Source organism: Borostomias antarcticus (genome assembly GCF_949987555.1).
Source record: "Borostomias antarcticus genome assembly, chromosome: 18".
Classification (NCBI taxonomy): domain Eukaryota; kingdom Metazoa; phylum Chordata; class Actinopteri; order Stomiiformes; family Stomiidae; genus Borostomias; species Borostomias antarcticus.
The window spans coordinates 24,569,439-24,593,356 of record NC_140251.1 but is presented as its reverse complement, the minus strand read 5'-3'; the positions used below and the strand labels follow the sequence as shown (position 1 = coordinate 24,593,356).

The 23,918-nt window shown below is 50.6% G+C and overlaps 1 protein-coding gene and 1 pseudogene across 2 annotated transcripts in view; both read right to left on the bottom strand.

Moving 5' to 3' along the window:
- Positions 1 to 1,006: 1,006 nt before the first annotated feature.
- The window catches only part of LOC311320987 (H(+)/Cl(-) exchange transporter 5-like), a 40,494-nt pseudogene continuing 17,582 nt past the window's right edge, over positions 1,007 to 23,918 (bottom strand). Inside the window, exon 6 of the transcript in view lies at positions 1,007 to 1,119. The product of the transcript in view is annotated as a H(+)/Cl(-) exchange transporter 5-like (transcript). The remainder of the gene's footprint in view (positions 1,120 to 23,918) is intronic.
- LOC311321224 (uncharacterized protein) lies at positions 5,832 to 23,788 on the bottom strand (the record flags this gene model as incomplete). The annotated part of the gene is given in 34 exon segments (XM_084453167.1): positions 5,832 to 6,274; positions 6,405 to 6,581; positions 7,671 to 7,941; positions 8,050 to 8,199; positions 8,472 to 8,857; positions 8,988 to 9,164; positions 10,250 to 10,520; positions 10,629 to 10,803; positions 10,957 to 10,969; positions 11,038 to 11,436; positions 11,567 to 11,753; positions 12,833 to 12,868; positions 12,870 to 13,103; positions 13,212 to 13,513; positions 13,621 to 14,019; positions 14,150 to 14,336; positions 15,414 to 15,449; positions 15,451 to 15,684; positions 15,793 to 16,094; positions 16,202 to 16,600; positions 16,731 to 16,917; positions 17,997 to 18,032; positions 18,034 to 18,267; positions 18,376 to 18,677; positions 18,785 to 19,183; positions 19,314 to 19,500; positions 20,580 to 20,615; positions 20,617 to 20,850; positions 20,959 to 21,260; positions 21,368 to 21,766; positions 21,897 to 22,083; positions 23,167 to 23,202; positions 23,204 to 23,437; positions 23,546 to 23,788. Coding segments are annotated over 34 exon segments (7,794 nt in total), but the record flags the coding sequence as incomplete, so codon positions are not given.

Genomic DNA, 23,918 nt, shown 5'->3' with positions numbered 1-23,918 from the left:
CCTGGTGTCCATCAACCAACTCCATCATCAGGTTTGCTGACATTATCACCGCATTAGGCTTAATCACCGATGGCAATGAGACAGCCTACAGAGATAAGAGGACGTGAGAAGCCTTGCAGTGTGGTGTCAGGACAACCTCTCTCTAAATGTCAGTAAAACAAAGGAACTGATTGACTTCAAGAAGCAAGAGAAGCGAGCCCCACCCCACCCCCGTCTCCCCCATTTCACTCCAGTAACACTCCAGAGACCTGCACCGCACCAGTGTCATCAGCAGTCTAACCTGGTTCATCGTCTTTTATTCATAGCAATGTTGAAATGACAGAAATAAATTATTTATATTTGACATTGTTTATCATCTCAGATGCGCTGCCTGCGCATAAAATGGTAGTGATACAAAACCATTGCAGTTATTATAAACACAAACAAACACAAACAACATATACATTGTCTAGTATTATTACACACAGCATAATGAACTGATGGGTGCTTTATACATGAGGAGTGCTGATGGAAATAAGAAGTGGGCTCAACTAGGGAGGTTAAGTTTAGCCTCACACTCGGATCATGGGCAGGAGTGAACCGCCAGGTGGTTAACCTGTTCCATCTCCATGGTCGACACTATTGAACGTTAGTTCCAGACCGAATTGTTGGGAGATCTTTTATCAGTGCAGCTCCCCTGTGTTGTAGTTGTATTAAAGACTCTACCAAACTGTCCTGATGGCCTAGGGTGGGTAGTCATTATACGTTTATATGGATATATATCAGTGTTGGATCACTGGTCAATGTTCAGGTGATAAGACAATTCTTATCGTGGGTGGAGCCCTGTACTTCCACCCAGTGGACAACAACAGCATGCTTCAGAAAATTCACCCATTTAAAGCTGCAGTATGTAAGATTTTAAGATGCTAGATTTTTTTTATGCTATATTGCTATGACAAATCGAGAGGAATGAGTAATTGAGATCCTCTGTGAAAACCATGTCTTTGGAGTTGTGGGTGCCTCTTGCCGAGGCATGGCCACACACGGGCGGGGGGCTGCTGGGGGGCTGGGGGGGCGTGTACTCTGTGAAGAAGATGCGGGAGATGCTGACCACACCCTCCTGGCGCTGGCGGGCGTTGTCTATGGGGAAGGGGGGGATACAGAGCTCATAGAACAAACCCAATTTTACAGAGACGGTGCAGAGAGAAACACGAGCATAGATAAACCATGTGTGTGTGTTTGTGTCCTTCCCACCAATAGATACACCCGATATGTGGCATGGTGGCTCGGTGCGTTACACCGTTGCCTCACAGGAAGAAGGTCCTGGGTTCGATTCCCGCATGGGAAATCTCCCGGGCCTTTCTGTGTGGAGTTTGCATGTTCTGCCCATGCTCACTTAAGTTCCCTCCACATAGAACCTCAATATAAAAAGCATGCAGAAGAAAAGATGCTCTTCAGTCCTGTCCCTCACCAGGACCTGGACTGAGCATTTGGACTTGGTTCCCGGGCGCCACTGATGAGGCTGCCCACTGCTCCTGGCTGCCCCTGGAGGAGGACAGCTTGGATGGAAGAAATAGAGGACAGCAAGCTTAGAGAGAGCTAACAATGTAGACCGTCAGAGCCTCCTAAGTTACAAACCTGCCCCCAAAAAAGACTCCAGACCTGTCCTTGCCACTACGTTTTCCCCTCTATCCAACGATATCAAGAACATTGATATACACGCCATTGGCATATTTTAACCAGCGACCCTACTGTTGGCCACACATTTAAAGAGCTCCCAATATTTGCCAATAAACGCGCGAACAAACTCAAAGACAGTGCAGACAGTTACATCCCTACTCCCAATTTCTTTGACAGCTTACCAGGCGGCAATTTCCCATGCCATGACTGTTTACAATGTAACGCTATGATTCCACGTGACTTCTTCACACACCCACATACAGGCAAGAAATATACCATTAAACATAGAATTTCTTGCAAAACCAAGTATGTTGTCTACCTTCTCAAGTGCCCGTGCGGGCTTGTATACTTAGGAAAAATGAAAAGGGAGCTTAGAGTGAGGATCTCAGAACACAAAAGCAACATCCGTAACAAGGATGAGAAATCCTCAGTAGCGAGGCACTTTACTGCAGCTTGTCATAACGTTTGTTCCTTACAATTTCAGGGCATTGAAGTAGTCCAGCCCGCTAAAAGAGGTGGAGATAGAGACAGACGCCTCCTGCAGAGAGAGGCAGCTTGGATTCATTGGCTACAGACCGAGAGCCCTAGGGGTCTAAATGAGGAACTACAGCTAGGCTGTTTTCTATAGCCTACCTTAAGCAAGACTTTTTTTGTGTGTGGGATGTAAGCCGACACACCTAGAAGAGGGAATCCTTTTTGTCACTCCCTTCCTCCCTTCCTCTGTCCCTGTTGGCGTTGTTGACCTGCAGTTCTATGTTGCTTGAGGCAGTGGTCCCAGAACATCAAACTAAAAAGACTCCACAGATTTCCCAGGTCAGCGGAGGCCGAGTGGATAGTGTGCTGTCTATCACCGCGAAGGTTGTGATTTCAATCCTTGGTGTGGACATACCAAGGTACCTGACATATTTTGCCACTGGATGTTGTAGAAGTTATGTAACGAGCGTGGGTCATATTTGTTAATTAAAGACCCTTTTACAGCCTAGTCAGCACAAGTATTCGTGCGCATTCTTCAAACAGTAGCAGAGGAAGACAGACGAAATCGCCATTATTAAGCGTACGGACCAATACATCCATGATACGGACTGGACTGAGGACATCATCAAAAATGCCCGCGTTTGCGGTGCCAATTTTATATCAGGTAAGTTATTTTGACTACCTGGTTTCACTGGAATGTCTAGTTGAAATGTAGCCCTTCTCAGTCCCGTTGTCGCATTCCGCTCGCTCATGCCAGACAACAGTCCTTTATTGGTCCATTCACTTTGCCGTCAAAATAAATCGGTGTTGGCCTAGTTAGGAGAGGCGCTCATATTTACAAGTGTCAGATAAACATGAAACTTCACTTACCTAAGCAAAAGTGTCTATTTTAACAAATGCTGGGTTGAAGCTTCAAAGCACCGCCACCACCACAGAAGAAGACTACCTCGGAAAAATAATTTCACTCGGACAGAACGCGTCTAAATAAGTTATTTATTGGTAGCGCCGAGGCTTCAAAACCCAGCATTTGTTAAAATAGACCCGTGGAGAAAAAATTGCACTGACCACTGATGGGTGGACGTCTCTAGCAACTGAGTCCTATGTGACGGTCACAGCCCATTTCATAGACGAGGACTGGGAAATGAGAAATGTCGTTCTCGACACGTCTGAGCTTCAAACCGTTCACACAGCAGAGAATGTCTCCACGTGTATAGAGCGTATTCTACGAGACTACAACGTGGACCGGGAGTCTGTGCTTGCCATCACAACAGACAACGCGACCAACTATGTCAACGCTGTAGAGAGGCACCTGGAGATCACCGATATGCCCTGCATGGCTCACACAATCAACTTAGCAGTGAAGAAAGGGCTTGCAGAGCGTGCCATTGCAACACCAGTCGCCTGAAGGCTGCCACTCAGCATTTCAAGCACTCTGCTACAGACAGCTACCTCCTCGAATCCAAGCAGAAGCTCCTTGGTCTCAAACCTGTCCAGCTCATCAACGACTGCCCCACCCGCTGGAACAGTACCTACGACATGATCTGTTGGGCAGCAGATCAACAAGCCTCTGTTGCAGCGGTGATAATGGAGAAGAAACTCAGCCGTCTGGAGCTCAGCAGTGTGGAGTGGAGCCTGTAATGAGGTCAGTAATGATGTTGGGTCTAATAATATACTTGCCTATTATGAGCCTAATGTTAACGTTACCGTTTACAAACGTAGCACGTCATGAGCCTAACGTAGCTAACGTTACCATTTGTGTTTTGTGTACAGTACGTGGCTGACAGTACTGCGCTTACTAGCAGCATAGCATGCTAGCTAGCTAGCTAGTGGCACTAGGATTAGTTATCCTAATTGTATGTTTGTCCCACAGGTGAAAGACGTGCTGAAGCCGTTCAAAGTAGCCACCTTGGCGTTATCAACCGAAAACTACCCAACAGCATCAGCGGTCCCTCCCCCTGCAGTACCTGCTTCTGTCACAACTACAGCGGTCCACCGATGACCCGACAGAACTGAGGGAGATGAAAAAAATAATGTCAAGTGATCTAAAGGCGCATTATACAACAGTCAGTTCTGGTTCTTGATTCTGATTGGCTGGAAGCTGTGTTAAAATACTTTGTAACACACACCTGGGACCGCATATCATTCCATTTTCAGTATTAATGCGCCTCCCATTTGATCCAAAGCATTGTAGTTGTTGTTGTTGTTGCTTGGCAACCCTTTTGTTGGGGGAACTATTTTGCTCGGCGGAATTGAGGGTATGATGCTTCGTTTTGAATAAATGTTCATATTTTACATTGCTGTGTGTTTATTTTACACTAATAGCTGTAGTAACTATAACACTCGAGGCCGTATGTTAGTGATTTTATAACAGCTAGGGGGGTTTTAGGCACTCCGCTTCGCGTCACAAATCACTATAACACACGGCCTCTCGTGGTTTATTGCTTAAATATGGCCCCGAAAAAGATGCCTTCTTGCTACTTAACACCGCCAGCTACCTCGACCTGCGTTTTCACCGGCTGGTTCATTTGAAACGAGAGCAGCAGCAGGCAGTGAGAGAGGTGGTTCGTGTGGAGCTGGCAAAGCTCAACGAGGTGGAAGGCCAAGAGGAGAACGCAGCGACTAGAACGGATGAGCCACAGCAGCGCCAGAGGAACAATGCTCTTAGCGCCATGTAATGGGGGACCTCTTTGGCGATGTGTATTGCCAAAAGTCACCAGGAGGTAATAATAATTACAAAAACATTTAAATCTAATTTTATTGAGTGCCTTTCATAACAACTCAAACTCGCTATAGCCCTACATTGGAAATATAAAAAGTGCATTATGAAACTTAAACAGCACAATAACACTACTATTTTCTTTTAAACAGTTATTAAGCCAAATGAAGATGTGCTCCAAAGAGAGATGATGGTGTACGAGAGTGAGACCCCGCCCCCGTCTGACAGCAACCCGCTGTCCTGGTGGTGGAAAAGCCTCAAGTACCCCCACCTTGCCCAGCCGGCATGGCGCTACCTGGCAATATGTGTGACCTCCGTGAGGGCGGAACGAGTGTTTTCCACAGCGGGGAACATAGTAACAAAGAAGCGCTCTTCTCTAGAACCAGAAAGTGTGAATCACCTTGTCTTTTTGGCCAACAACCTGTAGATGTTTGAGGAGGGTTGTTGAGTCTTACATACTGCAGCCAGATAGCCCATAATGGCAAGTTCTGATTTAGCCTAGGCTACATGTTTGATTAATGGGATATACATCATGATACTACCTTTATTTATCTTTATCCTTTATTTGTCTTTCAGTACCTAGCCTGACTGGCTTATTTTTATTTATTTTTGTCAAACAGTGAAAACCTGATGAGAACCTACTGTTCAAGCCAGGGTCTGAATTTAATTAAAAGAACAGTTGTTGACATTGTTTGCTGTATTTGCTTCTGAAAACATCATTGTCTATCGATATTGCCTATGATACAATGCCCACTAGTGGACAGAACGTGCACAACTTTATTTTAATACCTAGGTAGGTCTTTCTGTAAGCATTTAATGGTAAAAAAATAGCATTAATAATAATTTGAATATATTCTAATATTAATATTAATAAAGAAACGAACTTCGAATATGATTTTTGGGCAAAAGTCCCAGCCCTAGTGTGTGTGTGCTCTGCCTTCACACGTTGTCACGTGTGCTGTGTGTCACTTTGTGACAAGAATTAAACGACTTTAAAGTCGCTGTGTGTGTGTGTGTCCTTCCCACCTATAGATATGACCAGGTCCCTGCGCAGCACGAAGCCCACCAGGCGCTGAGACTCCTGGGATACGACCACGGGGAAGCCGCTGTAGGAGGTGCTGCAGATCAGCGCCTCGGCGTCCTCCACGCTCAGGCCGTCCTGCGTCAGCACCGACAGGGGCGGGTCGGCCCGGCGGGGACGCATCACGTCCATGGCCAGCATCTTGTGGCTGAACTCCTCCTTTGCCTCTAGAAAGGGGTAGCCGTTCAGGCGGATGTGAGCCTCGTAGATGCCCTCCCGGCCAATGGCGTCTGCCACCCATTTGCTGGTCATGGCCGCCGCCATCAGGGGCACGATGTACTCCAGCCCGCCCGTCAGCTCAAACATGATGACCACCAGGGACACGGTCATACGGGTCACTCCACCTGGGGGAAGGGGCAAGGCAGAAGGAGTGATCATTGCATAGTTAAGCAGCCACAATGTTGCCTGTTAGCTCAGCACTGAGCACTGAGGAGCCCCAGTGGTCTGAAAACAAGCAGCTGGTACCAGACTCACCCAGACAGGCCGCCGCCCCCACCATCGCGTAGAGACCCGGGGTGATGCAGTCGGCTCCTGGAGAGCACCAGCCTTTGAACACCAACCAGTCATGGTGGTAGAACGCCAGCTGCTCCATGGCCACGCCCAGCAGCCGACCAGCGATGGCGCCAACCGCCATACTGGGAATGAACAGACCTGAGGGCACCTGGAGAAGGTTGGCACCGTAGATTTACACGCTCTCTCTCTCACACGCCTACACTCCCAAGCACACACGCACACACCCTCACACACACACTCACCCTCAAACACACACACACACTCACTCTCACACCCTCACACACACACACACACATTCACACATTTAGGATTTAGCAACACAAGTGTGTCTTTTAGAGATACAATTGTTAATTAGCTTGCTGCTAGCTAATTGTTTTCTTGTTCATTTTGTTTACATTTGAATGACTGAATGGTCTAGGATTTGAAGTACATCAGGCTGGTTTTTTTTTGCACTACTGTTCATTGGACAGTTGCACATTGTTGTTGCACAGTTCACTGCATGGCCGTTGGCCAATTATGTTTATTGTTTACTTGTTTTACACTACTCTTACTGCATAGTTCATTGCATGGCCATTGGCCAATCTAAGTGATCTAAGTGGTTTTGCACTTGATTTGTGTGCTGTATGTTGCTTTGCACTTCATACTTTATCTTGATAGATAATGTGGACAAATACATATAAACATCAAACTACAATCTTTTGTAGAATGCTTTATCTTTCTATTAAATCAAAAGTAGATGTTTTAATACCGCAGGTTTGGAGCCTCCTTGTGGACAAACAGTTAATGTCAATTTAAAAGTGCTCAGTGTGTCTGCCTATGTTCCTGTCTGTTGGAAGTGAAACATGACTTAAAGGGAGAGCAGGTGGTGACAAAGTGAGTGAGAAAAGGAGAAAATACTGAATGACATCACAGTAGTGTAATCCTGTTAATTTAAAATGAGATGTTCCTCTAAATCTGCCTAAAAAACATCCATATTTTTTTTCCCCCCGGCAGATCCAAGCCAATATCCTGCTTAGGGCCTCCAGATGGACAGGGCCGGCCCTGCTCACACTCACACACACCCTCACACACACACACACACACACACACTCACTCTCACACACACACACCCTCACACACAGACACTCACTCTCACACCCTCACACACACACACTCACCCTCACACATATGGTACACTCTCACACAGACCAGACGCACACACCCATGAAGAAATGTGTGTTTGTCTACCTTCATGCCGAAGGTAACCACGGTGATGAGTATCTTCGAAGACGAGTGCGAGGGACAGCTGCCACATGGCGGTGTACACGTCTCTCCCAGCCGGCCTATCAGGGAGCCCATTACTGATGCGTGTCACATTGACGTTTTCATAGTTACAGAGTTGGGAGGAGTCCAGCAGGCCGCAGTCGTTGAAGAGCTCAGAGATGAGCGCGCTGGTAGACATGCGCGTGTAGCCGCTGGGGAAGGCAACCACAGCTGTCACCGCGGTTACCACCAGCACCTGGAAGAGGGCAAGGAGCAGACAACAGCTGAAGCCCTGTCCTGCCCCCTGCTGCTCTGACCAGTCAGTCAACAAATCACTCTGCCAATCAATCAGTCAGCCAGTCACCTCAAGGACAGGGTAGCGTCCCAACCAGGTAGTCTTGCGGCGGCGGCACCAGGCGATGTTGGCGCGGATGAAGAACGCCCCCCAGATGCCCCCAAAGATGCCCAGCAGGATGAAGGGAAGGAGCTCCAGCAGGTGCCAGGGGGCGTGGAACTCCACATAGAACAGCACCAGCCGGCTGTTACCAAAGGGGTTGATGCTGCGCAGAGTGAACGCCGCCACCAGGGCGGCGAAGAAGGACCGAACCGAACCGACCGAAAAAAGAAACGAACTTCGAATATGATTTTTGGGCAAAAGTCCCAGCCCTAGTGTGTGTGCTCTGCCTTCACACGTTGTCACGTGTGCTGTGTGTCACTTTGTGACAAGAATTAAACGACTTTAAAGTCGCTGTGTGTGTGTGTGTCCTTCCCACCTATAGATATGACCAGGTCCCTGCGCAGCACGAAGCCCACCAGGCGCTGAGACTCCTGGGATACGACCACGGGGAAGCCGCTGTAGGAGGTGCTGCAGATCAGCGCCTCGGCGTCCTCCACGCTCAGGCCGTCCTGCGTCAGCACCGACAGGGGCGGGTCGGCCCGGCGGGGACGCATCACGTCCATGGCCAGCGTCTTGTGGCTGAACTCCTCCTTTGCCTCTAGAAAGGGGTAGCCGTTCAGGCGGATGTGAGCCTCGTAGATGCCCTCCCGGCCAATGGCGTCTGCCACCCATTTGCTGGTCATGGCCGCCGCCATCAGAGGCACGATGTACTCCAGCCCGCCCGTCAGCTCAAACATGATGACCACCAGGGACACGGTCATACGGGTCACTCCACCTGGGGGAAGGGGCAAGGCAGAAGGAGTGATCATTGCATAGTTAAGCAGCCACAATGTTGCCTGTTAGCTCAGCACTGAGCACTGAGGAGCCCCAGTGGTCTGAAAACAAGCAGCTGGTACCAGACTCACCCAGACAGGCCGCCGCCCCCACCATCGCGTAGAGACCCGGGGTGATGCAGTCGGCTCCTGGAGAGCACCAGCCTTTGAACACCAACCAGTCATGGTGGTAGAACGCCAGCTGCTCCATGGCCACGCCCAGCAGCCGACCAGCGATGGCGCCAACCGCCATACTGGGAATGAACAGACCTGAGGGCACCTGGAGAAGGTTGGCACCGTAGATTTACACGCTCTCTCTCTCACACGCCTACACTCCCAAGCACACACGCACACACCCTCACACACACACTCACCCTCACACACACACACACACACACACTCACTCTCACACCCTCACACACACACACACACACTCACACATTTAGGATTTAGCAACACAAGTGTGTCTTTTAGAGATACAATTGTTAATTAGCTTGCTGCTAGCTAATTGTTTTCTTGTTCATTTTGTTTACATTTGAATGACTGAATGGTCTAGGATTTGAAGTACATCAGGCTGGTTTTTTTTTGCACTACTGTTCATTGGACAGTTGCACATTGTTGATGCACAGTTCACTGCATGGCCGTTGGCCAATTATGTTTATTGTTTACTTGTTTTACACTACTCTTACTGCATAGTTCATTGCATGGCCATTGGCCAATCTAAGTGATCTAAGTGGTTTTGCACTTGATTTGTGTGCTGTATGTTGCTTTGCACTTCATACTTTATCTTGATAGATAATGTGGACAAATAAATATAAACATCAAACTACAATCTTTTGTAGAATGCTTTATCTTTCTATTAAATCAAAAGTAGATGTTTTAATACCGCAGGTTTGGAGCCTCCTTGTGGACAAACAGTTAATGTCAATTTAAAAGTGCTCAGTGTGTCTGCCTATGTTCCTGTCTGTTGGAAGTGAAACATGACTTAAAGGGAGAGCAGGTGGTGACAAAGTGAGTGAGAAAAGGAGAAAATACTGAATGACATCACAGTAGTGTAATCCTGTTAATTTAAAATGAGATGTTCCTCTAAATCTGCCTAAAAAACATCCATATTTTTTTTCCCCCCGGCAGGTCCAAGCCAATATCCTGCTTAGGGCCTCCAGATGGACAGGGCCGGCCCTGCTCACACTCACACACACCCTCACACACACACACACACACACTCACACACACACACCCTCACACACAGACACTCACTCTCACACCCTCACACACACACACTCACCCTCACACATATGGTACACTCTCACACAGACCAGACGCACACACCCATGAAGAAATGTGTGTTTGTCTACCTTCATGCCGAAGGTAACCACGGTGATGAGTATCTTCGAAGACGAGTGCGAGGGACAGCTGCCACATGGCGGTGTACACGTCTCTCCCAGCCGGCCTATCAGGGAGCCCATTACTGATGCGTGTCACATTGACGTTTTCATAGTTACAGAGTTGGGAGGAGTCCAGCAGGCCGCAGTCGTTGAAGAGCTCAGAGATGAGCGCGCTGGTAGACATGCGCGTGTAGCCGCTGGGGAAGGCAACCACAGCTGTCACCGCGGTTACCACCAGCACCTGGAAGAGGGCAAGGAGCAGACAACAGCTGAAGCCCTGTCCTGCCCCCTGCTGCTCTGACCAGTCAGTCAACAAATCACTCTGCCAATCAATCAGTCAGCCAGTCACCTCAAGGACAGGGTAGCGTCCCAACCAGGTAGTCTTGCGGCGGCGGCACCAGGCGATGTTGGCGCGGATGAAGAACGCCCCCCAGATGCCCCCAAAGATGCCCAGCAGGATGAAGGGAAGGAGCTCCAGCAGGTGCCAGGGGGCGTGGAACTCCACATAGAACAGCACCAGCCGGCTGTTACCAAAGGGGTTGATGCTGCGCAGAGTGAACGCCGCCACCAGGGCGGCGAAGAAGGACCGAACCGAACCGACCGAAAAAAGAAACGAACTTCGAATATGATTTTTGGGCAAAAGTCCCAGCCCTAGTGTGTGTGCTCTGCCTTCACACGTTGTCACGTGTGCTGTGTGTCACTTTGTGACAAGAATTAAACGACTTTAAAGTCGCTGTGTGTGTGTGTGTCCTTCCCACCTATAGATATGACCAGGTCCCTGCGCAGCACGAAGCCCACCAGGCGCTGAGACTCCTGGGATACGACCACGGGGAAGCCGCTGTAGGAGGTGCTGCAGATCAGCGCCTCGGCGTCCTCCACGCTCAGGCCGTCCTGCGTCAGCACCGACAGGGGCGGGTCGGCCCGGCGGGGACGCATCACGTCCATGGCCAGCGTCTTGTGGCTGAACTCCTCCTTTGCCTCTAGAAAGGGGTAGCCGTTCAGGCGGATGTGAGCCTCGTAGATGCCCTCCCGGCCAATGGCGTCTGCCACCCATTTGCTGGTCATGGCCGCCGCCATCAGAGGCACGATGTACTCCAGCCCGCCCGTCAGCTCAAACATGATGACCACCAGGGACACGGTCATACGGGTCACTCCACCTGGGGGAAGGGGCAAGGCAGAAGGAGTGATCATTGCATAGTTAAGCAGCCACAATGTTGCCTGTTAGCTCAGCACTGAGCACTGAGGAGCCCCAGTGGTCTGAAAACAAGCAGCTGGTACCAGACTCACCCAGACAGGCCGCCGCCCCCACCATCGCGTAGAGACCCGGGGTGATGCAGTCGGCTCCTGGAGAGCACCAGCCTTTGAACACCAACCAGTCATGGTGGTAGAACGCCAGCTGCTCCATGGCCACGCCCAGCAGCCGACCAGCGATGGTGCCAACCGCCATACTGGGAATGAACAGACCTGAGGGCACCTGGAGAAGGTTGGCACCGTAGATTTACACGCTCTCTCTCTCACACGCCTACACTCCCAAGCACACACGCACACACCCTCACACACACACTCACCCTCACACACACACACACACACACACACACTCACTCTCACACCCTCACACACACACACACACACTCACACATTTAGGATTTAGCAACACAAGTGTGTCTTTTAGAGATACAATTGTTAATTAGCTTGCTGCTAGCTAATTGTTTTCTTGTTCATTTTGTTTACATTTGAATGACTGAATGGTCTAGGATTTGAAGTACATCAGGCTGGTTTTTTTTTGCACTACTGTTCATTGGACAGTTGCACATTGTTGTTGCACAGTTCACTGCATGGCCGTTGGCCAATTATGTTTATTGTTTACTTGTTTTACACTACTCTTACTGCATAGTTCATTGCATGGCCATTGGCCAATCTAAGTGATCTAAGTGGTTTTGCACTTGATTTGTGTGCTGTATGTTGCTTTGCACTTCATACTTTATCTTGATAGATAATGTGGACAAATACATATAAACATCAAACTACAATCTTTTGTAGAATGCTTTATCTTTCTATTAAATCAAAAGTAGATGTTTTAATACCGCAGGTTTGGAGCCTCCTTGTGGACAAACAGTTAATGTCAATTTAAAAGTGCTCAGTGTGTCTGCCTATGTTCCTGTCTGTTGGAAGTGAAACATGACTTAAAGGGAGAGCAGGTGGTGACAAAGTGAGTGAGAAAAGGAGAAAATACTGAATGACATCACAGTAGTGTAATCCTGTTAATTTAAAATGAGATGTTCCTCTAAATCTGCCTAAAAAACATCCATATTTTTTTTCCCCCCGGCAGGTCCAAGCCAATATCCTGCTTAGGGCCTCCAGATGGACAGGGCCGGCCCTGCTCACACTCACACACACCCTCACACACACACACACACACACTCACACACACACACCCTCACACACAGACACTCACTCTCACACCCTCACACACACACACTCACCCTCACACATATGGTACACTCTCACACAGACCAGACGCACACACCCATGAAGAAATGTGTGTTTGTCTACCTTCATGCCGAAGGTAACCACGGTGATGAGTATCTTCGAAGACGAGTGCGAGGGACAGCTGCCACATGGCGGTGTACACGTCTCTCCCAGCCGGCCTATCAGGGAGCCCATTACTGATGCGTGTCACATTGACGTTTTCATAGTTACAGAGTTGGGAGGAGTCCAGCAGGCCGCAGTCGTTGAAGAGCTCAGAGATGAGCGCGCTGGTAGACATGCGCGTGTAGCCGCTGGGGAAGGCAACCACAGCTGTCACCGCGGTTACCACCAGCACCTGGAAGAGGGCAAGGAGCAGACAACAGCTGAAGCCCTGTCCTGCCCCCTGCTGCTCTGACCAGTCAGTCAACAAATCACTCTGCCAATCAATCAGTCAGCCAGTCACCTCAAGGACAGGGTAGCGTCCCAACCAGGTAGTCTTGCGGCGGCGGCACCAGGCGATGTTGGCGCGGATGAAGAACGCCCCCCAGATGCCCCCAAAGATGCCCAGCAGGATGAAGGGAAGGAGCTCCAGCAGGTGCCAGGGGGCGTGGAACTCCACATAGAACAGCACCAGCCGGCTGTTACCAAAGGGGTTGATGCTGCGCAGAGTGAACGCCGCCACCAGGGCGGCGAAGAAGGACCGAACCGAACCGACCGAAAAAAGAAACGAACTTCGAATATGATTTTTGGGCAAAAGTCCCAGCCCTAGTGTGTGTGCTCTGCCTTCACACGTTGTCACGTGTGCTGTGTGTCACTTTGTGACAAGAATTAAACGACTTTAAAGTCGCTGTGTGTGTGTGTGTCCTTCCCACCTATAGATATGACCAGGTCCCTGCGCAGCACGAAGCCCACCAGGCGCTGAGACTCCTGGGATACGACCACGGGGAAGCCGCTGTAGGAGGTGCTGCAGATCAGCGCCTCGGCGTCCTCCACGCTCAGGCCGTCCTGCGTCAGCACCGACAGGGGCGGGTCGGCCTGGCGGGGACGCATCACGTCCATGGCCAGCGTCTTGTGGCTGAACTCCTCCTTTGCCTCTAGAAAGGGGTAGCCGTTCAGGCGGATGTGAGCCTCGTAGATGCCCTCCCGGCCAATGGCGTCTGCCACCCATTTGCTGGTCATGGCCGCCGCCATCAGAGGCACGATGTACTCCAGCCCGCCCGTCAGCTCAAACATGATGACCACCAGGGACACGGTCATACGGGTCACTCCACCTGGGGGAAGGGGCAAGGCAGAAGGAGTGATCATTGCATAGTTAAGCAGCCACAATGTTGCCTGTTAGCTCAGCACTGAGCACTGAGGAGCCCCAGTGGTCTGAAAACAAGCAGCTGGTACCAGACTCACCCAGACAGGCCGCCGCCCCCACCATCGCGTAGAGACCCGGGGTGATGCAGTCGGCTCCTGGAGAGCACCAGCCTTTGAACACCAACCAGTCATGGTGGTAGAACGCCAGCTGCTCCATGGCCACGCCCAGCAGCCGACCAGCGATGGCGCCAACCGCCATACTGGGAATGAACAGACCTGAGGGCACCTGGAGAAGGTTGGCACCGTAGATTTACACGCTCTCTCTCTCACACGCCTACACTCCCAAGCACACACGCACACACCCTCACACACACACTCACCCTCACACACACACACACACACACACACTCACTCTCACACCCTCACACACACACACACACACTCACACATTTAGGATTTAGCAACACAAGTGTGTCTTTTAGAGATACAATTGTTAATTAGCTTGCTGCTAGCTAATTGTTTTCTTGTTCATTTTGTTTACATTTGAATGACTGAATGGTCTAGGATTTGAAGTACATCAGGCTGGTTTGTTTTTGCACTACTGTTCATTGGACAGTTGCACATTGTTGTTGCACAGTTCACTGCATGGCCGTTGGCCAATTATGTTTATTGTTTACTTGTTTTACACTACTCTTACTGCATAGTTCATTGCATGGCCATTGGCCAATCTAAGTGATCTAAGTGGTTTTGCACTTGATTTGTGTGCTGTATGTTGCTTTGCACTTCATACTTTATCTTGATAGATAATGTGGACAAATAAATATAAACATCAAACTACAATCTTTTGTAGAATGCTTTATCTTTCTATTAAATCAAAAGTAGATGTTTTAATACCGCAGGTTTGGAGCCTCCTTGTGGACAAACAGTTAATGTCCATTTAAAAGTGCTCAGTGTGTCTGCCTATGTTCCTGTCTGTTGGAAGTGAAACATGACTTAAAGGGAGAGCAGGTGGTGACAAAGTGAGTGAGAAAAGGAGAAAATACTGAATGACATCACAGTAGTGTAATCCTGTTAATTTAAAATGAGATGTTCCTCTAAATCTGCCTAAAAAACATCCATATTTTTTTTCCCCCCGGCAGGTCCAAGCCAATATCCTGCTTAGGGCCTCCAGATGGACAGGGCCGGCCCTGCTCACACTCACACACACCCTCACACACACACACACACACACTCACACACACACACCCTCACACACAGACACTCACTCTCACACCCTCACACACACACACTCACCCTCACACATATGGTACACTCTCACACAGACCAGACGCACACACCCATGAAGAAATGTGTGTTTGTCTACCTTCATGCCGAAGGTAACCACGGTGATGAGTATCTTCGAAGACGAGTGCGAGGGACAGCTGCCACATGGCGGTGTACACGTCTCTCCCAGCCGGCCTATCAGGGAGCCCATTACTGATGCGTGTCACATTGACGTTTTCATAGTTACAGAGTTGGGAGGAGTCCAGCAGGCCGCAGTCGTTGAAGAGCTCAGAGATGAGCGCGCTGGTAGACATGCGCGTGTAGCCGCTGGGGAAGGCAACCACAGCTGTCACCGCGGTTACCACCAGCACCTGGAAGAGGGCAAGGAGCAGACAACAGCTGAAGCCCTGTCCTGCCCCCTGCTGCTCTGACCAGTCAGTCAACAAATCACTCTGCCAATCAATCAGTCAGCCAGTCACCTCAAGGACAGGGTAGCGTCCCAACCAGGTAGTCTTGCGGCGGCGGCACCAGGCGATGTTGGCGCGGATGAAGAACGCCCCCCAGATGCCCCCAAAGATGCCCAGCAGGATGAAGGGAAGGAGCTCCAGCAGGTGCCAGGGGGCGTGGAACTCCACATAGAACAGCACCAGCCGGCTGTTACCAAAGGGGTTGATGCTGCGCAGAGTGAACGCCGCCACCAGGGCGGCGAAGAAGGACCGAACCGAACCGACCGAAAAAAGAAACGAACTTCGAATATGATTTTTGGGCAAAAGTCCCAGCCCTAGTGTGTGTGCTCTGCCTTCACACGTTGTCACGTGTGCTGTGTGTCACTTTGTGACAAGAATTAAACGACTTTAAAGTCGCTGTGTGTGTGTGTGTCCTTCCCACCTATAGATATGACCAGGTCCCTGCGCAGCACGAAGCCCACCAGGCGCTGAGACTCCTGGGATACGACCACGGGGAAGCCGCTGTAGGAGGTGCTGCAGATCAGCGCCTCGGCGTCCTCCACGCTCAGGCCGTCCTGCGTCAGCACCGACAGGGGCGGGTCGGCCCGGCGGGGACGCATCACGTCCATGGCCAGCGTCTTGTGGCTGAACTCCTCCTTTGCCTCTAGAAAGGGGTAGCCGTTCAGGCGGATGTGAGCCTCGTAGATGCCCTCCCGGCCAATGGCGTCTGCCACCCATTTGCTGGTCATGGCCGCCGCCATCAGAGGCACGATGTACTCCAGCCCGCCCGTCAGCTCAAACATGATGACCACCAGGGACACGGTCATACGGGTCACTCCACCTGGGGGAAGGGGCAAGGCAGAAGGAGTGATCATTGCATAGTTAAGCAGCCACAATGTTGCCTGTTAGCTCAGCACTGAGCACTGAGGAGCCCCAGTGGTCTGAAAACAAGCAGCTGGTACCAGACTCACCCAGACAGGCCGCCGCCCCCACCATCGCGTAGAGACCCGGGGTGATGCAGTCGGCTCCTGGAGAGCACCAGCCTTTGAACACCAACCAGTCATGGTGGTAGAACGCCAGCTGCTCCATGGCCACGCCCAGCAGCCGACCAGCGATGGCGCCAACCGCCATACTGGGAATGAACAGACCTGAGGGCACCTGGAGAAGGTTGGCACCGTAGATTTACACGCTCTCTCTCTCACACGCCTACACTCCCAAGCACACACGCACACACCCTCACACACACACTCACCCTCACACACACACACACACACTCACTCTCACACCCTCACACACACACACACACACTCACACATTTAGGATTTAGCAACACAAGTGTGTCTTTTAGAGATACAATTGTTAATTAGCTTGCTGCTAGCTAATTGTTTTCTTGTTCATTTTGTTTACATTTGAATGACTGAATGGTCTAGGATTTGAAGTACATCAGGCTGGTTTGTTTTTGCACTACTGTTCATTGGACAGTTGCACATTGTTGTTGCACAGTTCACTGCATGGCCGTTGGCCAATTATGTTTATTGTTTACTTGTTTTACACTACTCTTACTGCATAGTTCATTGCATGGCCATTGGCCAATCTAAGTGATCTAAGTGGTTTTGCACTTGATTTGTGTGCTGTATGTTGCTTTGCACTTCATACTTTATCTTGATAGATAATGTGGACAAATAAATATAAACATCAAACTACAATCTTTTGTAGAATGCTTTATCTTTCTATTAAATCAAAAGTAGATGTTTTAATACCGCAGGTTTGGAGCCTCCTTGTGGACAAACAGTTAATGTCAATTTAAAAGTGCTCAGTGTGTCTGCCTATGTTCCTGTCTGTTGGAAGTGAAACATGACTTAAAGGGAGAGCAGGTGGTGACAAAGTGAGTGAGAAAAGGAGAAAATACTGAATGACATCACAGTAGTGTAATCCTGTTAATTTAAAATGAGATGTTCCTCTAAATCTGCCTAAAAAACATCCATATTTTTTTTCCCCCCGGCAGGTCCAAGCCAATATCCTGCTTAGGGCCTCCAGATGGACAGGGCCGGCCCTGCTCACACTCACACACACCCTCACACACACACACACACACACACTCACTCTCACACACACACACCCTCACACACAGACACTCACTCTCACACCCTCACACACACACACTCACCCTCACACATATGGTACACTCTCACACAGACCAGACGCACACACCCATGAAGAAATGTGTGTTTGTCTACCTTCATGCCAAAGGTAACCACGGTGATGAGTATCTTCGAAGACGAGTGCGAGGGACAGCTGCCACATGGCGGTGTACACGTCTCTCCCAGCCGGCCTATCAGGGAGCCCATTACTGATGCGTGTCACATTGACGTTTTCATAGTTACAGAGTTGGGAGGAGTCCAGCAGGCCGCAGTCGTTGAAGAGCTCAGAGATGAGCGCGCTGGTAGACATGCGCGTGTAGCCGCTGGGGAAGGCAACCACAGCTGTCACCGCGGTTACCACCAGCACCTGGAAGAGGGCAAGGAGCAGACAACAGCTGAAGCCCTGTCCTGCCCCCTGCTGCTCTGACCAGTCAGTCAACAAATCACTCTGCCAATCAATCAGTCAGCCAGTCACCTCAAGGACAGGGTAGCGTCCCAACCAGGTAGTCTTGCGGCGGCGGCACCAGGCGATGTTGGCGCGGATGAAGAACGCCCCCCAGATGCCCCCAAAGATGCCCAGCAGGATGAAGGGAAGGAGCTCCAGCAGGTGCCAGGGGGCGTGGAACTCCACATAGAACAGCACCAGCCGGCTGTTACCAAAGGGGTTGATGCTGCGCAGAGTGAACGCCGCCACCAGGGCGGCGAAGAAGGACCGAACCGAACCGACCGAAAAAAGAAACGAACTTCGAATATGATTTTTGGGCAAAAGTCCCAGCCCTAGTGTGTGTGCTCTGCCTTCACACGTTGTCACGTGTGCTGTGTGTCACTTTGTGACAAGAATTAAACGACTTTAAAGTCGCTGTGTGTGTGTGTGTCCTTCCCACCTATAGATATGACCAGGTCCCTGCGCAGCACGAAGCCCACCAGGCGCTGAGACTCCTGGGATACGACCACGGGGAAGCCGCTGTAGGAGGTGCTGCAGATCAGCGCCTCGGCGTCCTCCACGCTCAGGCCGTCCTGCGTCAGCACCGACAGGGGCGGGTCGGCCCGGCGGGGACGCATCACGTCCATGGCCAGCGTCTTGTGGCTGAACTCCTCCTTTGCCTCTAGAAAGGGGTAGCCGTTCAGGCGGATGTGAGCCTCGTAGATGCCCTCCCGGCCAATGGCGTCTGCCACCCATTTGCTGGTCATGGCCGCCGCCATCAGAGGCACGATGTACTCCAGCCCGCCCGTCAGCTCAAACATGATGACCACCAGGGACACGGTCATACGGGTCACTCCACCTGGGGGAAGGGGCAAGGCAGAAGGAGTGATCATTGCATAGTTAAGCAGCCACAATGTTGCCTGTTAGCTCAGCACTGAGCACTGAGGAGCCCCAGTGGTCTGAAAACAAGCAGCTGGTACCAGACTCACCCAGACAGGCCGCCGCCCCCACCATCGCGTAGAGACCCGGGGTGATGCAGTCGGCTCCTGGAGAGCACCAGCCTTTGAACACCAACCAGTCATGGTGGTAGAACGCCAGCTGCTCCATGGCCACGCCCAGCAGCCGACCAGCGATGGCGCCAACCGCCATACTGGGAATGAACAGACCTGAGGGCACCTGGAGAAGGTTGGCACCGTAGATTTACACGCTCTCTCTCTCACACGCCTACACTCCCAAGCACACACGCACACACCCTCACACACACACTCACCCTCACACACACACACACACACTCACTCTCACACCCTCACACACACACACACACACTCACACATTTAGGATTTAGCAACACAAGTGTGTCTTTTAGAGATACAATTGTTAATTAGCTTGCTGCTAGCTAATTGTTTTCTTGTTCATTTTGTTTACATTTGAATGACTGAATGGTCTAGGATTTGAAGTACATCAGGCTGGTTTGTTTTTGCACTACTGTTCATTGGACAGTTGCACATTGTTGTTGCACAGTTCACTGCATGGCCGTTGGCCAATTATGTTTATTGTTTACTTGTTTTACACTACTCTTACTGCATAGTTCATTGCATGGCCATTGGCCAATCTAAGTGATCTAAGTGGTTTTGCACTTGATTTGTGTGCTGTATGTTGCTTTGCACTTCATACTTTATCTTGATAGATAATGTGGACAAATAAATATAAACATCAAACTACAATCTTTTGTAGAATGCTTTATCTTTCTATTAAATCAAAAGTAGATGTTTTAATACCGCAGGTTTGGAGCCTCCTTGTGGACAAACAGTTAATGTCAATTTAAAAGTGCTCAGTGTGTCTGCCTATGTTCCTGTCTGTTGGAAGTGAAACATGACTTAAAGGGAGAGCAGGTGGTGACAAAGTGAGTGAGAAAAGGAGAAAATACTGAATGACATCACAGTAGTGTAATCCTGTTAATTTAAAATGAGATGTTCCTCTAAATCTGCCTAAAAAACATCCATATTTTTTTTCCCCCCGGCAGGTCCAAGCCAATATCCTGCTTAGGGCCTCCAGATGGACAGGGCCGGCCCTGCTCACACTCACACACACCCTCACACACACACACACACACACACTCACTCTCACACACACACACCCTCACACACAGACACTCACTCTCACACCCTCACACACACACACTCACCCTCACACATATGGTACACTCTCACACAGACCAGACGCACACACCCATGAAGAAATGTGTGTTTGTCTACCTTCATGCCAAAGGTAACCACGGTGATGAGTATCTTCGAAGACGAGTGCGAGGGACAGCTGCCACATGGCGGTGTACACGTCTCTCCCAGCCGGCCTATCAGGGAGCCCATTACTGATGCGTGTCACATTGACGTTTTCATAGTTACAGAGTTGGGAGGAGTCCAGCAGGCCGCAGTCGTTGAAGAGCTCAGAGATGAGCGCGCTGGTAGACATGCGCGTGTAGCCGCTGGGGAAGGCAACCACAGCTGTCACCGCGGTTACCACCAGCACCTGGAAGAGGGCAAGGAGCAGACAACAGCTGAAGCCCTGTCCTGCCCCCTGCTGCTCTGACCAGTCAGTCAACAAATCACTCTGCCAATCAATCAGTCAGCCAGTCACCTCAAGGACAGGGTAGCGTCCCAACCAGGTAGTCTTGCGGCGGCGGCACCAGGCGATGTTGGCGCGGATGAAGAACGCCCCCCAGATGCCCCCAAAGATGCCCAGCAGGATGAAGGGAAGGAGCTCCAGCAGGTGCCAGGGGGCGTGGAACTCCACATAGAACAGCACCAGCCGGCTGTTACCAAAGGGGTTGATGCTGCGCAGAGTGAACGCCGCCACCAGGGCGGCGAAGAAGGACCGAACCGAACCGACCGAAAAAAGAAACGAACTTCGAATATGATTTTTGGGCAAAAGTCCCAGCCCTAGTGTGTGTGCTCTGCCTTCACACGTTGTCACGTGTGCTGTGTGTCACTTTGTGACAAGAATTAAACGACTTTAAAGTCGCTGTGTGTGTGTGTGTCCTTCCCACCTATAGATATGACCAGGTCCCTGCGCAGCACGAAGCCCACCAGGCGCTGAGACTCCTGGGATACGACCACGGGGAAGCCGCTGTAGGAGGTGCTGCAGATCAGCGCCTCGGCGTCCTCCACGCTCAGGCCGTCCTGCGTCAGCACCGACAGGGGCGGGTCGGCCCGGCGGGGACGCATCACGTCCATGGCCAGCGTCTTGTGGCTGAACTCCTCCTTTGCCTCTAGAAAGGGGTAGCCGTTCAGGCGGATGTGAGCCTCGTAGATGCCCTCCCGGCCAATGGCGTCTGCCACCCATTTGCTGGTCATGGCCGCCGCCATCAGAGGCACGATGTACTCCAGCCCGCCCGTCAGCTCAAACATGATGACCACCAGGGACACGGTCATACGGGTCACTCCACCTGGGGGAAGGGGCAAGGCAGAAGGAGTGATCATTGCATAGTTAAGCAGCCACAATGTTGCCTGTTAGCTCAGCACTGAGCACTGAGGAGCCCCAGTGGTCTGAAAACAAGCAGCTGGTACCAGACTCACCCAGACAGGCCGCCGCCCCCACCATCGCGTAGAGACCCGGGGTGATGCAGTCGGCTCCTGGAGAGCACCAGCCTTTGAACACCAACCAGTCATGGTGGTAGAACGCCAGCTGCTCCATGGCCACGCCCAGCAGCCGACCAGCGATGGCGCCAACCGCCATACTGGGAATGAACAGACCTGAGGGCACCTGGAGAAGGTTGGCACCGTAGATTTACACGCTCTCTCTCTCACACGCCTACACTCCCAAGCACACACGCACACACCCTCACACACACACTCACCCTCACACACACACACACACACACACTCACTCTCACACCCTCACACACACACACACACACTCACACATTTAGGATTTAGCAACACAAGTGTGTCTTTTAGAGATACAATTGTTAATTAGCTTGCTGCTAGCTAATTGTTTTCTTGTTCATTTTGTTTACATTTGAATGACTGAATGGTCTAGGATTTGAAGTACATCAGGCTGGTTTGTTTTTGCACTACTGTTCATTGGACAGTTGCACATTGTTGTTGCACAGTTCACTGCATGGCCGTTGGCCAATTATGTTTATTGTTTACTTGTTTTACACTACTCTTACTGCATAGTTCATTGCATGGCCATTGGCCAATCTAAGTGATCTAAGTGGTTTTGCACTTGATTTGTGTGCTGTATGTTGCTTTGCACTTCATACTTTATCTTGATAGATAATGTGGACAAATAAATATAAACATCAAACTACAATCTTTTGTAGAATGCTTTATCTTTCTATTAAATCAAAAGTAGATGTTTTAATACCGCAGGTTTGGAGCCTCCTTGTGGACAAACAGTTAATGTCAATTTAAAAGTGCTCAGTGTGTCTGCCTATGTTCCTGTCTGTTGGAAGTGAAACATGACTTAAAGGGAGAGCAGGTGGTGACAAAGTGAGTGAGAAAAGGAGAAAATACTGAATGACATCACAGTAGTGTAATCCTGTTAATTTAAAATGAGATGTTCCTCTAAATCTGCCTAAAAAACATCCATATTTTTTTTCCCCCCGGCAGGTCCAAGCCAATATCCTGCTTAGGGCCTCCAGATGGACAGGGCCGGCCCTGCTCACACTCACACACACCCTCACACACACACACACACACACACTCACTCTCACACACACACACCCTCACACACAGACACTCACTCTCACACCCTCACACACACACACTCACCCTCACACATATGGTACACTCTCACACAGACCAGACGCACACACCCATGAAGAAATGTGTGTTTGTCTACCTTCATGCCAAAGGTAACCACGGTGATGAGTATCTTCGAAGACGAGTGCGAGGGACAGCTGCCACATGGCGGTGTACACGTCTCTCCCAGCCGGCCTATCAGGGAGCCCATTACTGATGCGTGTCACATTGACGTTTTCATAGTTACAGAGTTGGGAGGAGTCCAGCAGGCCGCAGTCGTTGAAGAGCTCAGAGATGAGCGCGCTGGTAGACATGCGCGTGTAGCCGCTGGGGAAGGCAACCACAGCTGTCACCGCGGTTACCACCAGCACCTGGAAGAGGGCAAGGAGCAGACAACAGCTGAAGCCCTGTCCTGCCCCCTGCTGCTCTGACCAGTCAGTCAACAAATCACTCTGCCAATCAATCAGTCAGCCAGTCACCTCAAGGACAGGGTAGCGTCCCAACCAGGTAGTCTTGCGGCGGCGGCACCAGGCGATGTTGGCGCGGATGAAGAACGCCCCCCAGATGCCCCCAAAGATGCCCAGCAGGATGAAGGGAAGGAGCTCCAGCAGGTGCCAGGGGGCGTGGAACTCCACATAGAACAGCACCAGCCGGCTGTTACCAAAGGGGTTGATGCTGCGCAGAGTGAACGCCGCCACCAGGGCGGCGAAGAAGGACCGAACCGAACCGACCGAAAAAAGAAACGAACTTCGAATATGATTTTTGGGCAAAAGTCCCAGCCCTAGTGTGTGTGCTCTGCCTTCACACGTTGTCACGTGTGCTGTGTGTCACTTTGTGACAAGAATTAAACGA